Source organism: Pseudopipra pipra, chromosome 1 (assembly GCF_036250125.1).
Source record: "Pseudopipra pipra isolate bDixPip1 chromosome 1, bDixPip1.hap1, whole genome shotgun sequence".
Lineage (NCBI taxonomy): Eukaryota > Metazoa > Chordata > Aves > Passeriformes > Pipridae > Pseudopipra > Pseudopipra pipra.
Window position 1 is genome coordinate 40,507,499 of NC_087549.1, and position 22,281 is coordinate 40,529,779.

General features: G+C 35.3%; 1 protein-coding gene across 3 annotated transcripts in view; it reads left to right on the top strand.

Annotated features, from left to right (window-relative positions):
* Nucleotides 1–22,281, top strand: part of RB1CC1 (RB1 inducible coiled-coil 1) — a 72,986-nt gene that overhangs the window by 22,711 nt on the left and 27,994 nt on the right. For 2 of the 3 annotated variants that reach the window (XM_064653251.1, XM_064653244.1), the window contains exons 6-13: nt 6,233–6,435; nt 7,531–7,966; nt 11,783–11,953; nt 16,634–16,818; nt 17,726–17,912; nt 17,995–18,076; nt 18,912–18,973; nt 19,987–20,090. In XM_064653251.1, the coding sequence (XP_064509321.1) occupies nt 6,233–6,435; nt 7,531–7,966; nt 11,783–11,953; nt 16,634–16,818; nt 17,726–17,912; nt 17,995–18,076; nt 18,912–18,973; nt 19,987–20,090 (1,430 nt within the window). Of the gene's footprint in view, nt 1–1,586; nt 1,642–6,232; nt 6,436–7,530; nt 7,967–11,782; nt 11,954–16,633; nt 16,819–17,725; nt 17,913–17,994; nt 18,077–18,911; nt 18,974–19,986; nt 20,091–22,281 lie in introns of all 3 variants that reach the window. The other variant, XM_064653261.1, reaches the window with a different exon arrangement.

Consider the following 22,281-nt stretch of genomic DNA (forward strand, 5'->3'; position numbering starts at 1 on the left):
CAGTGTTTGCAGAAAGTTACATTCACACCAGCTTGGGAGAAGAAAATCTGTTCTCTACAGAGTGTGTTGTGCAGTAAGCTATGTTGTGTCAATCTTGTCTAATCTTGCGGTCTTCTAACACTACTGCTTAAAATAATTTCTGGTAGCTTAGCCTTTAAGAAAGTATTATTTTTTTTTTTTCCTTAGTGATCTAACTGAAGTCCCCTTGTTACTTTTCCCACAAGGATATTGAAAACTTGGACTTTTTGTTAGTGGGTATGTTTCACATTTCATGTGATGCTGTTACTGCCATGATTACTGTCAATTCTTGTCTGGTTCTTTTTTTGAGAAGTGGAAATGAGGATGAGAAACTGTGTGGTCATTTAATTTGGTTGCCTAAAACCATGACTGTAGTCATAGTACCTACATCATTCTTAGTTTAGTTTCAAACACTTCATAATATTTAAGCCAAGAAGTATAGTCATACTTCCTGAAAGCTGTGTATCTATTTAGAGAAACGCTCTTCTACTGGAAAGCTGCTTTGAGACTCTTTGGAAAAGAGTTACTTTAAAATGTTCATGTTCCTTAAAGTAGTGTAGTGTTTGTAACAATTGCATGACCAAAGTAATTTTTTGGCTAAATTACTAGTCTAATGGTCAGACACCATTCTAACTCCTCCAGAGAAGTCCAGATTTCTTTGAAACTTGGATTAGTGATCAGTCTCAATCTTTTAAAGTAATTGAGAAGGTTGGGTTAAAATGGAATAGGTATTAGTTTGTCCTAAGGGATAATGAAAGATCTGCTCTCAAGTGGATCTTTCCAAATGCTGCTCCAGCATTTGTTCTTGTTAACCTTTGTAACCAGAACTTTAGATCATGTTTTTAAAAAATTCACCAGAAAAAGAGTTGGATGGCTTGGAATCAAGGTGGTAGAAGTTAACACTTACCTTGTACCGTGGTTTCATTACCTGACTGTGGTGGTTCTCAGTATGTTTTTCAGTGGTAGATTCTATCATTTGACTTCTCCAAATCTGCTTATAATGTCAGAGTGAAGAACTAGTGAAAACAGTACTGAAGAAAAAGTCATTAAGCTGTGACTTACAGAATAACTTATTCTGTATCATGCTGGTGAAATAAGTACTTTCCAAGTACGAAATAAGTCATGAACTGTGTGGACAAATGCCCAAAAGATGCAGTCACCTGAAAAGATCAATATTAAAGGAGAATGGAATAATCAGCTATCTACTGAAAGGAGACAAATTGCCATGAAATATCAAAGTCTCCCTCACAGTGAAGTTAACAGGTTTTAAAAGCTGAAATCATGAAGTGGTTATTCTGGTAGCTTTCCTGATGGTTTAGTTGGAGGTGTATGCATTAGGGATAATGGTCTTGGTTATTAATTTTGGTAAAAAAGGTAACAGTTCCCTGTTGTGAATGCATTTGTCTGCTGATACAGTGTATGGGTCTGTGGAATTATACTTTCAAGGATCTTTTTTATTGATCTGAGGCTGATTTTTAGGGTGACTGAAACCTGTAAGGAGTCCTTTTTACAGGGTTTCAGGCACATGGCAATAGAGGACTTCGATGACTTGTTTCCTTTTACCACAGGGTTGTAGAGAATGGAAAGAACCCTGCATTTCCTGAGAACTTTTGTTCTTTAGAGGTAAGTCCAAAGACCACTTAAGACAAACAGACCTTGGTCAGATTTTGTTCATTCAGATGAGCAGAATTATGACAGTAGGATGCAAAGACAGTCTTGAAATTGATACAAAACACTCTGAGAGAATTTCTGCTTTAGATTAAACATATTTTGTTACTTCTACTGGTTTTTGGTTGAAACATGGAAAACAGAAGTAATTATGATCAGAAGAATTGCCTGAACTTACATTGCAATTATCAAAGGAAATAATTCAACTAAACACTGTTAAAAAACCCAGCCAAAGATAAAAAGCTTTCTGGTTGCCCTGGGGATTTCTTGACAAATTTGGTAGTGAAGATGTCTTTATTCTTCAACGTAACAGCACGAGGAGATTAGCCTGAGTTTGGCTAGTCTCGTACTGGTGGTGGTGCTTCTCAAGGTCCACATTTCGGTGGTACGGTGAGGCTGTCAGTGTTCTAGGTATGCTGCTGTAACCAAGTAGGATGAACGTAGCCCTACAAGGCAACTGAAGTTAACTTTTGTGCTCTGTGAACCATTGGGTGTCTGCCAAGAACCCTTGAGTGCGTCTGTGAACAGTCAATGACAAAAGCAAGCCTGTTGTTAGTCAGGCTTCGTTTTCTGTGCTGAAGCTGGCAACCTTACTGAGAAGCGTTAAAACATATGTTGGGTTGCAGGCCTTTATTTCTGTGCCTGACATAATTCAGTTTTTAGACTGTATTCATTTAGCAGAGCTGCTTAATTCTTTTCTGCATACAGCCATGCCAGTTATATGAAATAAATTGGTCTTGATCCTTCTAAAGTAGCCTGAGATCTCCACAGAAATGTTGTCTATGGAGATTGTAGGAAGAACAAGCCAAATTACTTGAAACTTTTATTTCAGAAGTGATGGAAAGATGAGAAAGGTACATTTGTGTAGCTAAAAGCTACAACAAATTAAACATTTCTTAAGTACTTTTAAGTTATGTAGATACTCCAAAGGAAGAAAAAAATTTCACTGCTTTGTCTTCTTGCTGCAGAATCTAACATTTTGAAAGAAAGGTTGACTAAAATACATAAAATAGTGGTTTAACATACTGTTCTTATTGCCTGCACTGGTATCTGCTTAGTGTAGTCTAAGACTGAAACAGTTCTGGCAGGTGGACAAATAGTTAATCCATGTGGTTTGAACTTCTTTAGAACCATCTACTTGCAACCTCCTGAATCCAGGGTAATATTCTTTACTGTTTAAATATAATGAGCTCATTTCATGGTATTGCCCAAATAACTACCATCAAAGGCGTCTGCCTATGTTTCTGTGGACTCCTAATTGCATTCAGGTTCATCCATGCAGAGAGAATTCTACTGCTTGCCTCCCACCACCTAGAGAGAATTTCTTTGGCACTTGGGATGCACATATAAAAATAACTTTGGGAGGATTATATTATGGAATGGTGTTGCAATGCCTTGCATATGTGCCCTGAAGCATGTGTCTGTTTAGTTGTACAGTCTGACTGGTAGTCTGTTAGTTTACAGGTAGCTTTGAAAACTTATTATTTGAAAGAAACTTAGCTATGTTTTCAGGCTAATGAATTTTGATCTCAGTGTTAGTTCAGAAAAAAAATTATCTTTGAGAGACGTGTCATGTCTCAATAATTATGTTTGAGATGATTTATGAGCAATATTTATGATTGCTTTCATAAAGGGTTTTTTTGTTTTAATGTCCACATCTCCTGTGTATACATAAAGAAGCTGCAGCTCCTCTAACAGTGATATCTGGTTAAATGCTTAGATTGCATTGGGGTATTTTTATGTAATAGTTCCCTTGGACATGTCTGTTATATGACAGATCCTGATTCTGTTATGAGGCTTCTAAAAAATTAACAAATACTAATTTGCTGCTCTGGGAAATACCGTTGTTTGGTCTCACTTTTCTAGGAGCCAGACTGCTGGGAAACAAGCTTCTGGTTTGGTTACCCAATCTACCACAGGGTAGATTCCTAGATACAGAGTGTCAGTGCTGGTCATCAGTTGTGTAATAAGCAATCTCAATTGTGAGGATTTTTTTTTCCTACTAAAATATATTGACTTGTGACTTCTCTTTTGTGTTTGAAAAGTGTTTTGCTGGGGAAACAACCTTGTTAAAACTAAAATACTAAACTGACAAATTTAAGGTTCTCAGGAGAGCATCAAAAATTATATATAATAAAGCTTCATAGGGCAACACAGTAACTTGTAACTTTTGACTTCCAGTGTGAACACAATAAATGGATCTCACTGAAAAAGCAAACATTGCCCACTAGTTAAGGGTATGTCTCTGGGTGCAAAATTTGGTCGTGTCTACTTGAATGTGTTAAATACTTGAGCTGTGCCATGCTAAGTGAGTTTGTCCAAAGGAAAATAGAACTAACAAAAGCCTCTACCCAGGGCTTTTAAAGAAACATTGGAGTCCAGTCTTTACTTTCCTAGTTAAACTGTGATACTCACTTGAAGGAACTGCATAAAAAGACTTCGTAATCAGTTTTGATTTTGTAGGTGGCTTATGTCGTTTCAGTCTTCAAACTACCATGTGGTTCTGTATATACTCTCACTTCTGGAACTATTGGCGGTAGTTTAAAGGAAGAGAATAGTGTTTATGAATTGAAAGTAAAATGCTTATGTACGTTTCCAGGACATAGATTATAATACAACAGACACATTTAGTTACCTTTTCAGCTTCATATTTTTGGTGCATTTTTTAGTATACCTTAGGATAAAACAGCCTGTTCTTTTGGTTCTTAATATAATTGAGGAAGCAGTAATTCTGCTTTTTTTTTTTATATGCTGTGCAATTTGCCTTTGAGTAACTCACATACAATGTGAATTTAAGAAAATTAAAAAACTGTTCAAGTTGTCAATATTGCATTAGTCAGTTTATGGGCATATAAATTGTGTGGACAAACTAGGTATAGTCTGGAGAAAATGACTTGCAGATTTCAGCACTGTCTGGATACTGTTCCAGTTGTGTTATTGGTTGATTTTCGCCTTAGGAAGTGAGAGTTCGTACAGCAATTAACATAACTGTTCTTCTCAAACAGGAAATCCTTATTCTCACATGCACAGGAAGTGACCAAAATTCAGAAAACAATAAGACAAATACCATCTTTACTAAAAAGTCATAGGAATTTTTAATAACTTCGGATTTCATTGGAGTTGCGTATGTAAATATTTTGTATATTCATTGTTCATCTGCTGATAGTTTAACTATCAGTGATTTGAAGGACAGTGGAATTTTGTCGTGGTGCTTGAGACAAGGTTGGGACTTATAAAAAAGGGAGGGTGTTCACAACTTTCAGGTTTTGTCAGTATTGATTCTGAAACATTTGGATAAAATGCTCTGCAGTTTTGTCGTTTATTTTGGGAAGGTAGATGTTGGTCCCTAAACTTTTTTGGGCATGCATGTGTGCTGCTAACCCCATGTGTTCAGCAGCAAATGTATTCTGAAATATGGAGATGTGTTGGGTTTTTAACACTGCTTTCTCACTGTATTTTGTATAACTTGTTTCTCTATGCATGGTTTTCTTACATTTACAATAGCATGGGAAAGTTGTGTTTAGTCCTAGTTTAGCAATGTGCTCAACCTGCAGGAAGTGGAAAGACTTTTTTTATAGAGTAAGTAGATATTAAACTTAAAATACAGGTGTGCTCAGGAAAATATTTTCAATGTAGTATGTTATTGGTAAAGTTTTAAGCTGAGGGATTTATGACTTTTGTATTACTTTCTCATATTGGTGTTTTAGTAGGCCCTTTGAGGGGAACAGCCTGTGTTCTTAAATTGCTAGACTTAAAATAATTGCTCTTCCTGCTAGTTAAAACTTTAGAATTGATTATAATAATCATTGCTGTTAATGCACTTATAGTAAGATATGGTACTTGCCATATGGAGGTCTCTGTTAAAGTTTCCCATGTGGGCTGGCAAATTCTCGCCTTCTTATGGCTGTAAAATGCCTCTCTGTCATCCAGTACTTTTAACAGAAAAACTTCCACGTTGTTTTCTACACACCAAATTGCAGCATTATGTTTTAGTTTTGTGGATGCTCTGCACTGCTGCTCATCATGTTGCATCTGGTTTATTAATCAGTAAAAGACTTGGATTATTTGCCCTGCTGTTTCCTCATGCATCTCTTCTTGCATTTGTTGCACCTGTGCTTTCGCTAACTGATCCTGCAGTTCATTGTCTTGTTCTGAGTTTCTGCTTGGCCCATTAAAAGTTTTCTCCTTATTGGACCTTGTTTCCAGCTTTTTCTATCACATTTTTAGTACAAGCGTTATTAGTCGTGTGTAATATTTTATATTAGCAGCATTTGATTAATTTTATCAGGTGCTTTTGGAACGGCAACTTTCACCTGCCTGTTTTTGAGTTATTTCTCAGTAAATAGTATATAGTTTTTTGTCATCTAACTAATTTTTTTTATTTAAGAATAAAGGAAGTATTGCTGTTTTTGATGAAGTTTTAAGGTGTACAACTTTTTAGCTATTTAAATTTCACACTTTATGTTAATATCTTTGCTTCAGTGTAATTACCACAATAACATGATTTGCACTTCGCTGATTTTTTTCTTTTTTTTTTCCCCCCCAGGAAATGTATGAGGTTGCCAAGAAGCTTTGCTCCTTTTGTGAAGGTCTTGTACACGATGAACATCTTCAACATCAAGGCTGGGCTGCCATAATGGCCAACTTGGAAGATTGTACATACTCTTACCAAAAGCTGCTTTTCAAGTTTGAAAATGTGTATTCAAGCTATTTGCAGTCCATAGATGATATCAAGTTGAAACTTACACAGTAGGTTTGCTATTAAATTCAGTCTCAATACTTTAAACATAGCTTTTGAGTCTTGTATGTCTGGTGCTAGTTCTGATTAATCAAGCATGTGTTTGTTTGATTATGTGTCATGGAGAACATTCTTTCTGTTCTTTGCTGGCTATTTCTTTAACTGACATTTTTCCATGTATTCATCAGCACAAAAGAACTTGTATTGAATTATATGGAAGATAAGCTCATTAATGAACAGCTGTTTAAGAGCTGGAGTCATTCCAAATGTGCATGAGAAAATGCTAGATAATAAATTTAGACATTAAGATTTTTTAAATGCCCATTTACACTTTTGAATTAATTTTTTTAATACACTTGAGGAGATATTAACAATTACGGTCTGTGTTCAAAGTATGAATCATAACACAAATTTTGAGTGTATATGTATACCTTGGAGGGGGGGGTGTACATATATGTATGTATATGTGTGTATACTTGTGTCCTGCATACTCTGGATGTTACTTGGAGGAAAATCTTCTACATCTTTGTGGCTGTTATAGTATTATGGTATTTATATGAGTGCTTTGCCCGATAGAGTGTGAGTGGATGTTGGATACTTAAAAAAATAAACCATAAATAAGTTTTATCTTTAAAAAATGTTTAGCTTCATAGCTCTTACCAAATATATAGAAACTGTTCAAACTCTGCAAAAGTAGTTGGACAGAGGATACTCAAATCTTTGATAGTAAGCATTGGTATCCATGCAGATTGGAAGTCCCAGTTGTGTGTTTAAAAAAAAAAAAAAAGAAAAGCAAATAGGTATGTCTCAGTTTCAAACTCATTTTTTTTTTCACTTCATTATAAGCTTATTTCCTGGTTTAGAACACTTCATATTCTGCAGCAGAAGAGAGCAAAAACTGTGATTTCTTCCGCTGTCCTTTCTTGATGTTAATACTGAACAGAGTATTTTGAATGAGTAGTTCCAAAGTAATTTTGAAATCTGTTTTGATTCTAAAATAAATAGTATTTTATATTACATCTTAGCTACAGATTTGTAGCTAAGATTTTGTGCCACATTGGCTTCTAGATAATGATGTTTTTTTTCTTTTCATTTTTTAAAAAAAGGTTGGGTTCTGCTGTTTCTATCATGGCCAAGATACCACTGCTGGAGTGCCTAACAAGACATAGTTACAGAGAGTGTTTAGGAAGACTGGATTCTTCAGCTGAGCATGGAGGAACAGAAAGTGACGAAACTGAGGATGGGAAATCTGCTGAATTGGTGCTTTATCCTGATATATCTAAAGTGAACAATAAATCAATGTTAGCATCATTTTGCAAGTCAGTTGAACATTCAGCATTAGAAGGCACAGACCCTGAAAGTGTAAAAGATGATAAGGAATGTGGTCAAAATGCTACTGTCCAGGACAGCGAAACATCAGTAGAATTGAAAGATGATGATCAGCCTTCCTTCAATGTGTCTTTGTTAGACTGGATAAATGTTCAAGACAGACCTAATGATGTTGAATCCCTGGTCAGAAAATGTTTTGATTCTATGAGCAGGGTAAGTTAATTTTTTTAAAATCAAATTGCATTCCATTGAATGTTGCTGCCTATTCCAGATGCAGGTGCTTTTGAAGTGTCTCAACTTTTCGTAACTACTTGTTTCTCAGATAACAGTCTGAATGAAGACCAAAACAGAGACTAGGTATGGATGAGAGTGGGGAAATTGTTTTAAGAGTTCATGTGTTAAGAATTTGAGCTTTAGGAAGATGTATAATTTCACAATGGATGCTTGTGACCTTGCTTGTTTCCAACAGGAATGGCTATTTGAGAAAGTCAATAGCTTCTTGTAACATTTAAGCAAAGTGACTTCTATTCTTTCTTTGCCTTTTTCATAGAAATTACATTTATAATAAAACTAAAGATTTTCCTTGACCAAAGTTAATGTTCTTTGTGTTTAAAATGCTGAAGCCTTTATTAAAATATAGAACAAATTCATGTGGTTAATTATGATAAATTTATATACTATATCTATGAATTCTGTATTAGCTGATACAGATGTGCTCAGAAGAGCCCAGTCAGTCTGGGAAGTGTCAGTTTGTATTTCTGCTGCTGGTAGAATAAAACATTCTCACTTTACTTTTGAGATTATTATTTTAATCAGTGAGCATTATAATATTTTAAAATTCTTTTGCCTATAGTTTTCCTTCTCTCTTTGCTTTCACCGTAGCTGATATTTCTTACATTGTCTAGCCTTGTTTGCATATGTATAACATCATACTGTTGCAACTCAATATACCTTGAACAAAGAAAACAATTTCTATTGTCTTTGACACTTCATTTCCTCTGTAAGGTAGGACTGAAAAACTGATTGTTATTTCTAAAACCCATCTGTTGTAGGGAACATTATGATGTGGTCAGTTCTGTGCTGATTTTTTAAATTCTATCTTAAAAGTAATAATATTAATAATATGAAAGGCTGTTTAAGATTTTAAGCTGTCTGAATTTTAGTAGTGCAGAAAAGGCTAAGAAAAAAATTTGACGTTACAAGTTTTTTTTCTTTAGCAAAAACAATAATTGATTTTGTGTGTAAAAGACTTCCTATTTGCTAAAGTCTGAGACAGTCCTCTGTCCTGTTTGTTCAGTAATGCTGCCAGGTGCTTTCTACTAATTTAGGGCAAGAGTAACAAAACCCACTAGTTTGGTTGCGAGACAATAAATTCAATTTCTACGTAATATTAACAGGACACAAATGTAGTGTCACTTAAAAATCAGTATTTTAGGAGTCAGACATTAAAAAATTGCTTCCAAATTAATTAGAGTGATCCTAAAGACAGAAAAATGCAAAAAATACTTTGGTTAAATACTTACTCCAGCTTTTTTAATCAGTTTATAGTCTTATCTGACATACATCACATGTTTTAGAGAGGCTGTCTTTTCTGTCCTTGTCTTACTTAAAACTAGACAGAAATGCTTTAATTTAACTATCATAACTGTTTTTTAATTTAAACTGATTCGTTTTTAGGGGAAAAATGTGATTGAACTGCAAAAATTAAGTTTCTTTTTGTATTCTTGGCATGAGCAGAATTAGCAGGTAGGGAAAATGCTTCAGTCAGAGTATTCTGGCCAGAGTATTCTGTGATTGATCAATTCTGATCCATTTGGGTTCACAAAAAAACCCCCAGAGCTTTGAAGTAATGTGTTCCTGGTTTTCCTTAGGAAAACATTAATTTACTTGTTATGATTAGCAGCACAGACTAAGGATTGAATCTTTGATTACCATTGATGTGGAATTAGTTGAAAAAAAGAAGCGGCCTGCAGCTGAAAAGGAAAAGAAAATACTAAACATCTTGTGGCATAATTGTTCTTTTAATGCTCATTTCAGATGGCACTTTAACACAGTAAGCTAGAAGAAAATGGCACTAATTTTTTTTGATTGTTTTGCCTGCCTTCTCTCCATTACCTTTCCTTCTTGGAAATATGAACCATACAAATGGTTTGTGATTGCAATTCTTGTTGAAAAACTGAATTCAGGTAAGATTTTCATGAAAGTGGAGGGCATCAGAGTAAGGGCTTTATACCTTCGGTACTGGTAGTCTTGACGTAACTGGTGTGTTGCACGGAGTGCTGCTAGTTATCTGATGGTTCTAGGCCCTAGGTGCTTCTGCAAAATGACACTTCTAATTACAGAAACCTAGGCTGCAGTAAAAGCAGTGGGTAAGTAGGAGCTGACCAGATGTTTCTGTTAAGTGCTGTTGTAGCCGCTTAAATAAAAGGCTAGAAAAGGAAGATACTTGGAAAAGATGAGGAGAGCAGTATTGTCTACCTGTGAATGTAGAGCTGAATGCTGGAGATGCAATTATGTCAAAGATGGGATGAAAAGAATGGATGGAGAAAATAAATTATGGAGTGGAATGAGAGGAATAGGCATTCCTGTATTGCTATAAAAAGACATAAAACACAGGTAGAATATGGATGTAAAAAGAATAAAAAAACCCACTTTGTTCTTTTGTATTGTTCTTTTGTATTTTGTCTGTTAACAAACTGTTCTCGATGCTGCAGCGGATTAATTCAGGATGTTGAAGAGGAGTAATCCTGAATAGGGTGGCAATGAAGATGATCCTATAAAATCAGTCTGGTTTTAATACCAGACTTTCGTTATTGGTTCTTGAAGATGGACAATTCACTTGAGAAAGTTCAAGATTTATAAGACATCACATATTAATAATTAACCTTTGTTGTTTTCAGAGAATTTGGATGTATTTTGTCACATTAATAACAGCATTAATTATTTATTCTGAGAAGTTATGTGCTAATTACTGTGTTTTGGTACTTACCCCTGAAGTCTTTCGATTTGAAGAAAATGGAAGACCTTTTCTTTATAATTGCTCCTTAATTTGTAAGTGGCATAAATCCTGCACGTGATGAAAGAAGCCACTGCTGCGACACATAGTATGACCTCATGAATAGCTTTCTTTTTCACAAGATTCTCATATAAGAGATGGCATACCCATTTTGGATAAATTTGGGCAAGTTTGTTCATTTTCTGGTAACACCTAATGATTCTGATTATGTTCCTAACTAATATACTCCAGGTTTAGACTAAACTCTGTCCTTCATAAGATGTTGCAATTACCTCCATTGTTTTTGGAACTCTTAATTTAATTCACTACTCCTATGATGAAACTTGAAGAGTCACCCTTAATATCTGTGGACATTTGCAGCCTCCTGATGTTTCAGATACTTATTTTTTTTCTGGATGATGGCCTGTGAAGGAATATGATGACATAATTTTTAAAATGTGTTTCTATTAGGAAAAAAATTAGCTAGAATTAGCTACAAAAAAAAAATTAGCTACAAATACATTATTCCTCCATGACATGTTTTCCTGTTGCTTAGAACTGATCTGCTTGTCTGAGTAGTCAATTAAAACATTAATTTAGTGGGAAAAGATTGGCAATTCTTGCAGCTTTTTCCCATCACTCTCCCTTCTGCACTTTCCATTGAGTTACATTCAGGATTTGTTTTGATTGTAGCTGTATGGACTCTCTTCCAGGGCAGACTGTGTCCATTAGCTTTAAACTGCTTCTTCCCCCTGCACCTTGCTTTTTCCCCTCAACTAGTGTCCCTTCGCCTTATGAGGATCCTGGTTTCTATGATGACCTGGTTGGAATACTTGAAAGATGTTCATGCTGTGATATAGAATCTACAGACTCATTTACTTAGAATTCTGAAACAGATGGCAGATGTAGTCACAGATTAGATTTAAAAAAAAAAAAAAGGAAAGAAAAATATTGAGATTAAAAAATCTCATTTAACTAAATTATATCACCTTTCAGTGTGTCAACTGCTAATAAGCTTTTTTTTTTTTTTTTAGCTTGATCCAAGGATCATCCAGCCCTTTCTGGCAGAATGTCGCCAAACTATCGCCAAACTAGATAATCAGAACATGAAGGCTATTAAAGGTCTTGAGGATAGACTCTATGCATTAGACCAGATGATAGCAAGCTGCAGCAGACTGGTGAATGAACAAAAAGAACTTGCTCAGGTAATACACCTTTTTGTGTGCAATGTTGGAAGATGGTAGATTTTTGTGTATACTGTTAAAGTTACAGTGAAACAATTGCATGTTTTAATGCAAGATAGTTTTCAGCATATCACACTGCAGTTGCTCCAAAAGATACTGTATTCATAAAAATTTGGCATGTAATTATTGGCAGTTTTTGCATCCTGTGGTCATGTTTTCACGTGGTTTAGCGGTAGAAAATCATAACTTTAGGAGGAGATAGGGAAAGAGTTAAGTAGAAATACTTTAATATTTTGAAGGTCAATGCTGAGTCCTTGATAACTTGTAACTCAGTGATACAGGATCAGGAAAGAGGAAGTGGGCTCAGTGGTTGATCATCAGTCTTGTAGTGAGGAGAGTAGTGTGTCTTCACTAGACAGTGTCATTTTAAGTGATAAGAAATTTGATTAAAGGCTATTCTAAATGTAAAACATATAACTCCTGTTTTTAAAAAGGACTACAATGTCATATGAAAGTTGCTATATTAAATACAGTTCCTGTGAAGAGCTTCAATCAGCTCTATGATTAAGGTTGTCCTTTAATGCCTTGTTTGCAGCTGGAAGTATATAAAAATCTGTATATAGCCATTACCTGCTGATGTTCAGATTTTCATCATGAAGAAAGGCATGAGTTTCTTTTTTCTGCTTGCACATTGGTAAATTATTAGTAGGAATAAATGAATAATCTTACCTCCCTATCTTGGAGAGAGTTAGAGAAGAGAGCTGGGCTGACAGTTGTGTAGGATCCAGGCTTCCTGCTGCCTCTTTGGTCTGGTGCATAAAGGTGGGTGCTACCAGTACTTCTGGCAGCATTGTTTAAAAGCAGAGCCTGTCTTCAGATAAGTTCAGTGAGTAAGTTTTAGAAGCAAGTTTGTCTTGAGTGTATTTATTTTGTAGGCCAGTGCTAAATGCAAGGTAATTTAGCATGATGGCTAAGCTAGTCTTCCATCCCTATAGCTGGTTGCCCCATGCAGTGAGTGGTGGTTTTCGCTATTTTCCCTCTTCCCTTGGATGAAGAGCCTACCTCAAGTCTACCAGTCCCAGTTTTGAGTGAGATTCCTAACAGTCAGTTGGAAAGGAAAGTTATTTCATCACCTTGTTTAAATGCTACTGTAAATTTAGAACTTGTATCTTTTCAAGACTTGTCAGGGACTTTAACTTTCAAATCTTCATCTTTGCCTTTTCTGTTTTACAAATTGTCTATTCCTTTCTGTATGATATAACGGTTTTTAAGAAAAGTCTACTAGAATGTAATGGTGTGTTTGGGGTTTTATTGGGTTTTTTTAAAGCTTCGATTAATTAAATGTTCATGGTTAAACAAGTAATTAAGTGTACTGTGAGAAGCTTTTATGAATTGATTTTTATATTTGAGCCTTAGTAAGTATTTTCATACCAGCTTCAGTAGTTGTTTGGGAAAAAAAATTAGATACTTTTAAGATTCTAGAGTTGGTATCATGTTACGCATTAAAATGATAGTCTGAATGGAAATTGAAGAAGATTGGCAAAGTGCAGGGGCTTAATTATATTTAAAAATACAGATGAGGACTTGTCTATTTAATTTAAAGATAGTGCTCGCAATTTGTGTTATAACATATATATATATATTTGGTGCTATATGAAAACACTTATAGTTTTTTCTTTAACCTCACACCTTCCAGCAGTGAACTGTTCCTGTTCATAAAGAAATAATGTGGAGGCACTTTATTAGAACAAAGATAAGGAACATCTCAGTGTTAATCTCATTGGCAGTATTTGGTTTGGAATCTGTAGGCTCATTTTCCCCTGGCCAGGAAAAGCTGTTGTTCTATCCAGAATTTGAGTTGACTTTCTATGCCAATCTCAGTTTCATTATTAAAATTCAAACCAAACTTGTCCCACGGAACAAATTCATTTGCTGCTCGATGACCTCATTGCGTAGTTAATTTCCTTGTTCCTGGACCTGCCTTAGGAGTTTTTTTGATTTCCATTAGGCTGTTCAATTAACTGACCATTAAACAGCCAGTTCAATAGTACATTTAATAGGAAAAGCTGCCTTGATAAATTTAAAAACTGGTTTTCTCTGTGGATGCTGGGATTTGTAACATGAGCGTATAGAGCGGCGGTCAGCAGGTGGCATTATGTGATAAGAATATGCCTCTCGAAAATTTGGAGCCTCTCTAATCTTTCAGTGTGATTCTGCCCAAGAGCTTATCCTTTCCAACATTGCCTCGTGTTTGATTTCGTATTTTTTTAGATTTCCTTATTAGCTAGTGTAGCTTTTTAAAACATTTTATTGCATCTAAATACATTTCTGTTGGTTAGGTTCATAGAAGTGTAACTCTTCTATTAGCTCTTTGAAACTGTCAAACTGTTTGAAGGATGGCCTTGATTCTGGTTCTGTACTTTTATTTTCCTCTGCTTCTTGTTACGTCAAAGAAAACCTTAGATTTATATGTTTATAGTGTTTCAGGGTCTTCTTAGCTGCTTATTACACCACTGATGCCTTCCCTGTTGATTGTCTGAACTTCAGTCTAAAATGCTTTTAAATATTCTATGATTGTTGCTTCTTTGATTTGGAAATAGTCATTGGGAAAAATCCATAAAGACATTATCATACTTATTTTTCAAGACCCTTCTTAGTTTGACTGTGAGCTGCATGTCATAAATCCTGTGACCTGATCAGGGCTAGAAAGGCAAGATCTTATGAGAACAATTGATTATCTACATATTGGATTTCTCCACAATTTATTGGTGTTCCCCTAACCCTTCTACTTTCCCTCAGTTTATTGCAGATTTTCTTAATTGTCATTTTTCAAGTATGCTGAGATTTTTCTCTCTGATTTGTGTGCTAGGGTAATTTTATTTTAAATTTTACTTTAAAGATGAGTCCACAGATACAGAAATCTCAAAAATACTCAACTTCATGAATAATCTTTTGAAACTGCAAGTAAAGCTGAAAAAGATTTTCTAGCTCACTGCATCCAGTTTTATGTAACTTCAAACTCTGTGCCATGTGATTCATTTAAAAAGCTTACTGAGCTGCTGTTTAAAAGCAATTATTTTCTTGACTACTCTAATCCTGATGTAAAGTTATATAGAATCTGATTGTCCTAATGTTTATAAACATCTGTTAATCTCAGATTTGAAAGTGTTCTTGGCTAGTTCAAGTCTTTGTAACATGCCCATACTGCCTTTCATTTAGGTGCTTGAAAATTCCCTAGCTATTATCGCAGCATGTTTCTTCAGTGTCTCTGTCTTACTTGAGTAAACAACCCAACGTCTTTTGTTGGGGCTCTCTTCTTCTTCATCAATAACAGTTTTCCCCACCTTTTCTGATATTGATTCGCTTGGTTCAGATAATACATACAGTTAAAATGTTTCCGGCCAGTATTTGTTTTCCAGAGGGTCTTTGCTCATTCAGTACAGAAGTTGCTCAGAGTTCAGTAAATGGTTGATTCTTCAGTATTCTCTTGCATCTTTGGTGGGCATCTTCCTTTTCATTATACTGAATGACTTGTTTGATACTTACTTTGATTTCTGTACTGCTCTCACGAGGCTATAAATATTTATTGCAGGCTTTGTAAATGTGTTTTATAGCATCTTAAGCCTAGGCATGATGATGATGATTAGGACAAGATTGTTTTTATTCAATATCAAATCAGTAATGACTGGTTTCATTTTTCGGCAGTTTTTCATATAACTCTATGGTTTTCTGTTCTCATCAACTTCAGCTTCAGAAAGAAACACTTAAAACTATTGCCTGGTTTTGAATTCTTTATTAAGGAAAAAGACTTAATAAACAAGTTTGTAGAACTACAAATACAGTGACCATTGTGATGTTCAAGTAACATGTCAGAAACAAGATATGAATGCGGACAACAGCAAGGCTAAAATTGGTGGTATTGGGTGGTATTTGCTTGCCTAAAAAACCACACTGTTTCCAGGAATATTTTTATCTTGTCTGTTGAATGAGATGAAGTATACAATGGCCTAGCACAGTAGTTATGCCAGCAGTCTCCGTGTTTCTTCTGTATGTGCACATCTGTTATCATCTATAATCAGCCATCTAAGACATGTTTATCAACAGCAGGCCATCTTCCCTGTTTTGCCTCCCACCTTTTTAGGGTTTACCTGTAACCATCCACAATGGGTGATTCTTTGCCATGCCCACCTCCTGCATGTGAATAAAATGTCTAACTGATCTTGGCTCTCGAGAAGAATTAGTGTAGTGTGAATTTCTTTATTCAAAAAATGTATATTCTTTAACCCACAGTAGTACTGAACATGCTTTAAGTTGGTATTAAGTCTTGCATATGCCAGAAGTTAACAACAAGATTGTTTGCAGGAATTAGGATGATGGTTTATCCCCTCTATCCTGGCAGCTACTCTTCTGCAGTATTAATTTTTGCGACCTTTCTCTGGTGTTGGTTAGTTGTGTAAAGTTCTACTAGGGTTGTGTTGGTAACTGTTTGGGAGTGAAGTATCAGATTAGGTTGATTTGGACTGGACTATAGAATGGAAAGAAAGCAACTTTGAAACTTGATTTCTCCATGTATCTTTTTGTTATACTCCTCAATGGTTACAGTAGGTTTATTAAACTCCTTGCATTTCTAGAGGAGATGTATCATTTCCATGCTTTTTGATCGTCACAAAACTTGTGTAACAAATGTCTCTCTTCCTCTAGGGATTTTTGGCTAATCAGAAGAGAGCTGAGAACTTGAAAGATCCTTCTGTGCTGCCTGATTTGTGTTTGAGTCATGCAAATCAACTGATGATTATGTTAACTAATCACAGAAAACTGTTAGATATTAAACAGAAATGTACCACTGCCAAACAAGAGCTTGCAAATAATTTGCAAGTCAGACTGAAGTAAGTTACAACTTTGCAAATTTTATTGCTTCAGGTTGCAGCAAGGCTGTTTAAGGAATGTGTGTCTTAAGGAAATCATTACTATGAGAAAGAGTGAATGCCTTGTAGCTTCTCTGTTAGTTTGTGTTCCTAATTGCTTAACATTGACTTGTTTGTATTTGTTTCACTTTTGCTTTGACTTCTCTCAATAAAAGCAATTTCTTTTTTTTTTTAACTTGTGGTATATGCCTCCACCGTATGTATTCTCTAGTGGCAAAGTTGTTGTAATGTTTCTCCTCGAGCCCACCAGTTGATCACCTTTTCAGTAGTTACACGGTGATTTAGTTATGTTGGTGGCTGTGCTTGAAATTAATCTATTGATTGTATCATGGATAATTGAAGTTGTGGTTACAAAGTGCAAGAATTTGTATGTTAAAGGGGCTGTTTCTTTGTGTGGACTTCCCAAACAGAGTTTTGTTCTTAATTCTTTGACAATATTCCTACTCTTATTATCTTTTGCGGATGCTTTTCAATAAATATTGATAAGATTTATAAACTAAAAGTAGTCTTTTTTTTTTTTTTTACTGAGTAGGTATCAGCTTTTTTAATTCTACTGGCGAAAGTTACATTATTGTTGGTCCTAAGGTCATTTATGCTAAGATCATTTCTTGCCAAAACAATAGCTCTACTCAAATGATGGTAAATGTTCACTTTTTGAACGCTGATGTGGATGACTTACTGTAAGAAATTAACAGGCACCTGCAAGGTGACTACTGAATTCTGAGTAGCTTGGTACTTTCAGATAGTCTGTTATTGTCCCATGTGAAATGATGCCATTGTTCATTTCATCCATACGTTGCTAACCTAATTTAAATGAAAAAAAAAATTACTGTGTTACAGTCTTCTAAAGTGTAACCTACTTTTGTAGGTGGTGTTGTTTTGTAATGCTTCATGCTGACCAAGATGGAGAGAAACTACAAGCATTGCTTCGTCTTGTAACAGAACTCCTAGAAAGGGTCAAAGTTGTAGAGGCTCTCAGTACTGTTCCTCAGATGTACTGTCTAGCTGTTGTTGAGGTTGTGAGGAGAAAAATGTTCATAAAACACTACAGGGAGGTAAGTAAATAAAATTCTGAGACCAAACCTTTGTGTCAGTGTATAAATTGACAACTAACTACATATTTTTTCCCTTTCACAGTGGGCAGGTGCTTTAATAAAAGATGGGAAACACCTATATGAAGCTGAAAAGGCAAAAAGGGAATCTTTTGGTAAACTGTTCAGTAAGTACTTTCTCTTATGTGAAATCAGAATTGTGTTGAAGTATAACTTTTTTAGTTAAAATACTTTCATTATATTTTAATTTCAATACCTGTATAATTTTCGTAAACTTAAATAGGAAGTTCATGCAGTGTGTCAGGTGTTCCTACTGTGAACAAAATGTTTTTCTATTAATCAAACCAGAGAACTGTTTCATATAATTATCCAAAATACTGTGAGAGTTGTGATTAGTTTAATGTCTGTAAAAGATAAGATTTCTACCTACTAAATTTTAATGCAGTTTTTGTTTAAATGTTCCCTGTGTGCTTTATTGTTCTTCTAAACAACACTTTTAAAACTATTACTGGATATTTGGGTGTTGCTATGACTTCCTCTGGACTACTTAAGAAAAACCCAAGAACTAAGACCCATATCTAAAGACCTTAATCAGAAGTTTAAAGAAAACTTAGAAATGAAGTTGCTGGTATAAAAGTATTCTTATTATTCCTTCTGCAAAGTCTGCAACTTGTGTTCTGAATTGGCAGCTAGAATAAGAAATTTTTGGAAAGAACATTAGCAAGGTCAGAGTGAAGGTTTGGAAAAGAAGTTGAGGATTTTGTATGGGTGAGCATTAAGCAAAAGGAGGCTTCCATGAAGTGAGAAGTTCTACCTGAATGGTGAGGTTTTGCCTGAAGTTCTGTGGTCGTTCACAATTTTATGTTGTCAACAAATGACATAGTTAGCTTTCAAATGTAGTTCAGCTGTAAAACTGAAGTAACTTAACTGTTTTCTGTTGAGACATTGTTTGTATGTTGCATTTCTTTCTTTAAATAACTTTTTTCTCTCTTCCTTCCCCAGGGAAGTCTTTTCTAAGGAATCGTTTGTTTAGAGGACTTGACTCCTGGCCTCCATCCTTTTGTGTATGTACTCGTATCTTTGGGTTTGTTTAATTTCTATATACAGCAGTTTCAGGAATTAAAAACCTAAGCTTAATTCATTCAAGCTATGTCCTTGTCACATTGCTGTGACACAAATGAAAAGGCTGGGAGGTAGTGGCCTATATTAACACTGGTTTTGTAACTCACAGTGTAGTGGGAAAAGAAATGTCAACTTAATACTCCTGTTTGTTAAGGAGTCTGTGATATTGAACAACAAATTGCTGTTAATGGTCAGAAAAAAAGAAGCCAGGAGGAATAATTTGATCATCTAATCGTCTTGTGAATAATAGAACCATAAAATTAATCGGATGGTAAAAGCAAGTAAAAGGTCTCCCTGTTTCCTGATAATCACTGAATAAGTGGAAAAGCATTTTTGTCTCTTAATTGGCTGATAACATGAAGAGGTGAAAAGTATATCTGTAATTAAGCATTGGCTGCTGACTTTGATTTTGTACAGCTTGGTTAATTGAAGTAAGCTAACTCCCTGATTCTAATGTTGCCATCTCACTTTGCCTTTTTAACATTTTAGCTTCTCCTTTCCAGCTTTTTTTTTTTTTTTAAAGATACTTGGAAAATAGGAATGCTACTCATTTCAGTGTTTCAAATACTGGACTGAGTTAATATTTTACTGTCTGTTCAGCAGCATAATAAATAAAGCTTCAATGCCATCTCTTATCCCTTAACTTTTAAACTCATCCATAATATTTATGAAGCTTGGAAATAGGGAGGAAGTTGGACTAGATGCTTGTAGATGGATAGAAGTAGTGGATACAAATGTGAAGGTGTTTTTTGGTTGGTTGGTTGGTTGGTTTTTTTTGTGTGTGTTTTTGGTTTTTTTTTAGGGGGATGGGACATGGTTTCTTAAAAAAAGAAATTTTTGAGAGAGATCAGTTTAACATCTTTTCTGTGTTATTTATTAAGCTCTTCTTAATCCTTCCTTGGTAATCTTGATTTTTACCTTTACAACAATGTGTAAATTAATTTCTTCTTTACAGACACGAAAACCTCGCAGATTTGACAGTGAGCTTCCAGATATCTCATTGAGTGACTTGCAGTTTTTACAGTCTCTTTGTCCTTCAGAAGTACAACCATTACTCAGGTAAAGCACCTTTTTAAACTTTGTGTGTTACAGAAGTAGCTTCCCCTGGTGGTCCCACCTTCTTCAGCTTTCCAACCCCAAATTCATTTTCCATAAAGAACAGACAAGGATATTTTCTGAACTGATACCATTCTTAACCAATGGTCTTCACTGATACATATCTACGTACTTCATGTACTCAAGCTCTGATTTGAACACGTGTATTCTGTATCGAGATGTAAAGCATGATGGGTGTTCTTTTGAGCTGCCTCATGGTTTAAAAAAAAATGTTGTCAGTTTCAAACTGAAATAAACTCATAACTTTGTGTTGTCAGATCAGAATTAGATTAGATTTTTTTTATTTTGCTTTTGCTTTTTGTTATGTGCTATTCCAGAGGAAATAAAATTAATGTCTTTAGCTCAGCATGAGTTCATAGGGATCTCTTATATTCAATTACTGTTTTTTCTCTAACACACTGATTTTACTAAAAAGTGTATTCTCCAAGTGCCTCTGCTGTCTATGGAAATCCATAATTTTGAGTAGTAGCTTTGTTTCTGTGTTTCTTACTTCCCAGCAGTGAGGCGGACATGCATATGTAGACAGGGAAGCTACTGTTTTGTCTCACAAGAAACGTGACAGGTTTAGTTTCTTATCTAGAACTTGGAGATGTCTTTCTGGAAAAGATGACTGTTAGAGTGAGCTTTCAAACTTGCATGTGTTAAACCTGGAGCAGTCAAGATGGAGAAATGCCAACCAAGATAATGGGCAAGAAATGGGCAGTAGCAAGTTCTCTGTAAGGCTCTGTCCAAGAGGAGATCTATCAGTATGACTACATTTGGATGTTTCATGTTTCACCATCCTTCATTAGACGAGGTCTGCAGAGACTTGCTGAGATTTATTTTTTTTTTTTCCCCTGCCCCAAGGCCACAATCCCACAAAGATGGGATTACATTTGCAAAGGTAAATGCAAGAGGCAGATGCTTCACTGCCATCTGTCAGTTACCTATCATGTTCACCAACAGTGTCAGTCCAATACCTGTTACTGGTGCTTAACACAGGTGTGGATTTAACTGCTTTTTTTCACCTATATTTTGTGCTGGCATTCTTTTGGATTCAGTATCTTTGTGGTATTGTTGTTGGAGTTTAGAATGAGTGTAGTGGACTTGGTCTGCTTGACAGTGGATTTGCGCTACGTCATGCTATAGTTCATGCTCCCTTTTAATTTTTCTTATTCTGCTCTTAGTCTTGTTCCTCATTGATTCTGCAGGGGGGAAAAGGTGCAAGCCGAAGTATCTTATTGCTAATGTTTGCCTGATTTTTTGATTTGTGTGAATTTTACAAGCTTTCTGGGAAGTTTGTACTGAGTTGAGGGCAAATTTTGCCTTGCTATTGTCCAAAAACCAATCCTTAACTAAGCTGTTTTAGTTGGTCTGAATTGTAGTGACATAGTTTTCCACTTGATGGCAATAGAGGTGGGATTATGTCATGTTCCTCCTGGTTTTTTGGCTTAGTGTTGCATTTAGTGAAAATATAGATAATAGAGGTGAGCTTGCAACTCAAGTGCAAAGCTGTCACACGCTTTGGGTAGACACTGAGCTTCAGAAGAAACTTGAGTAGTACATTCTTTGGTATATTCGTTTAACATGTAAAGAGCAAGCAACAGGCGAACTGAGACCCAGCACAAAATCCTTTTCTATCAGACTGAACCCCTGAGCTGCATAATTAAAATGATTTTTCAATTTACTTACAGTGCCTCAGTCTTCTGAAATTATATGCTTGAGCAGTTATTGAAATCTTAATTTTTCAAAAATACACTAGGTGCCACTTGCCTTATATATTGAGCAGAGAATGCAAAATACATTGAGGTGTAATTTTGCAACACTTGCAATGTGATCATGACACATCAATCAGTCTTTTAATTCGGGTTACCTATCATGAAAATGAAATAGTAGAGAATTAATTGCTACTTCAAAGGAAGAGCTGTGTTGAAGAGAATCCAACTGGAGAGAAGAATAGAGTCATTTGCAAACATAAGTGCTTCAATTACAGATCTAATCACTACCAATTCTCTTCTGTTACTGTTATTGTAACTCTAGGTCCTACTGGCAAATGTTTCCTGTGGGAGAAAAGACTGACATGTTACTTGCCCGTTGTGTTTATTGTTATCTACTCCTTAAAAGCTCTCAAGGTTTTAATTTCAAGCGCAAATAC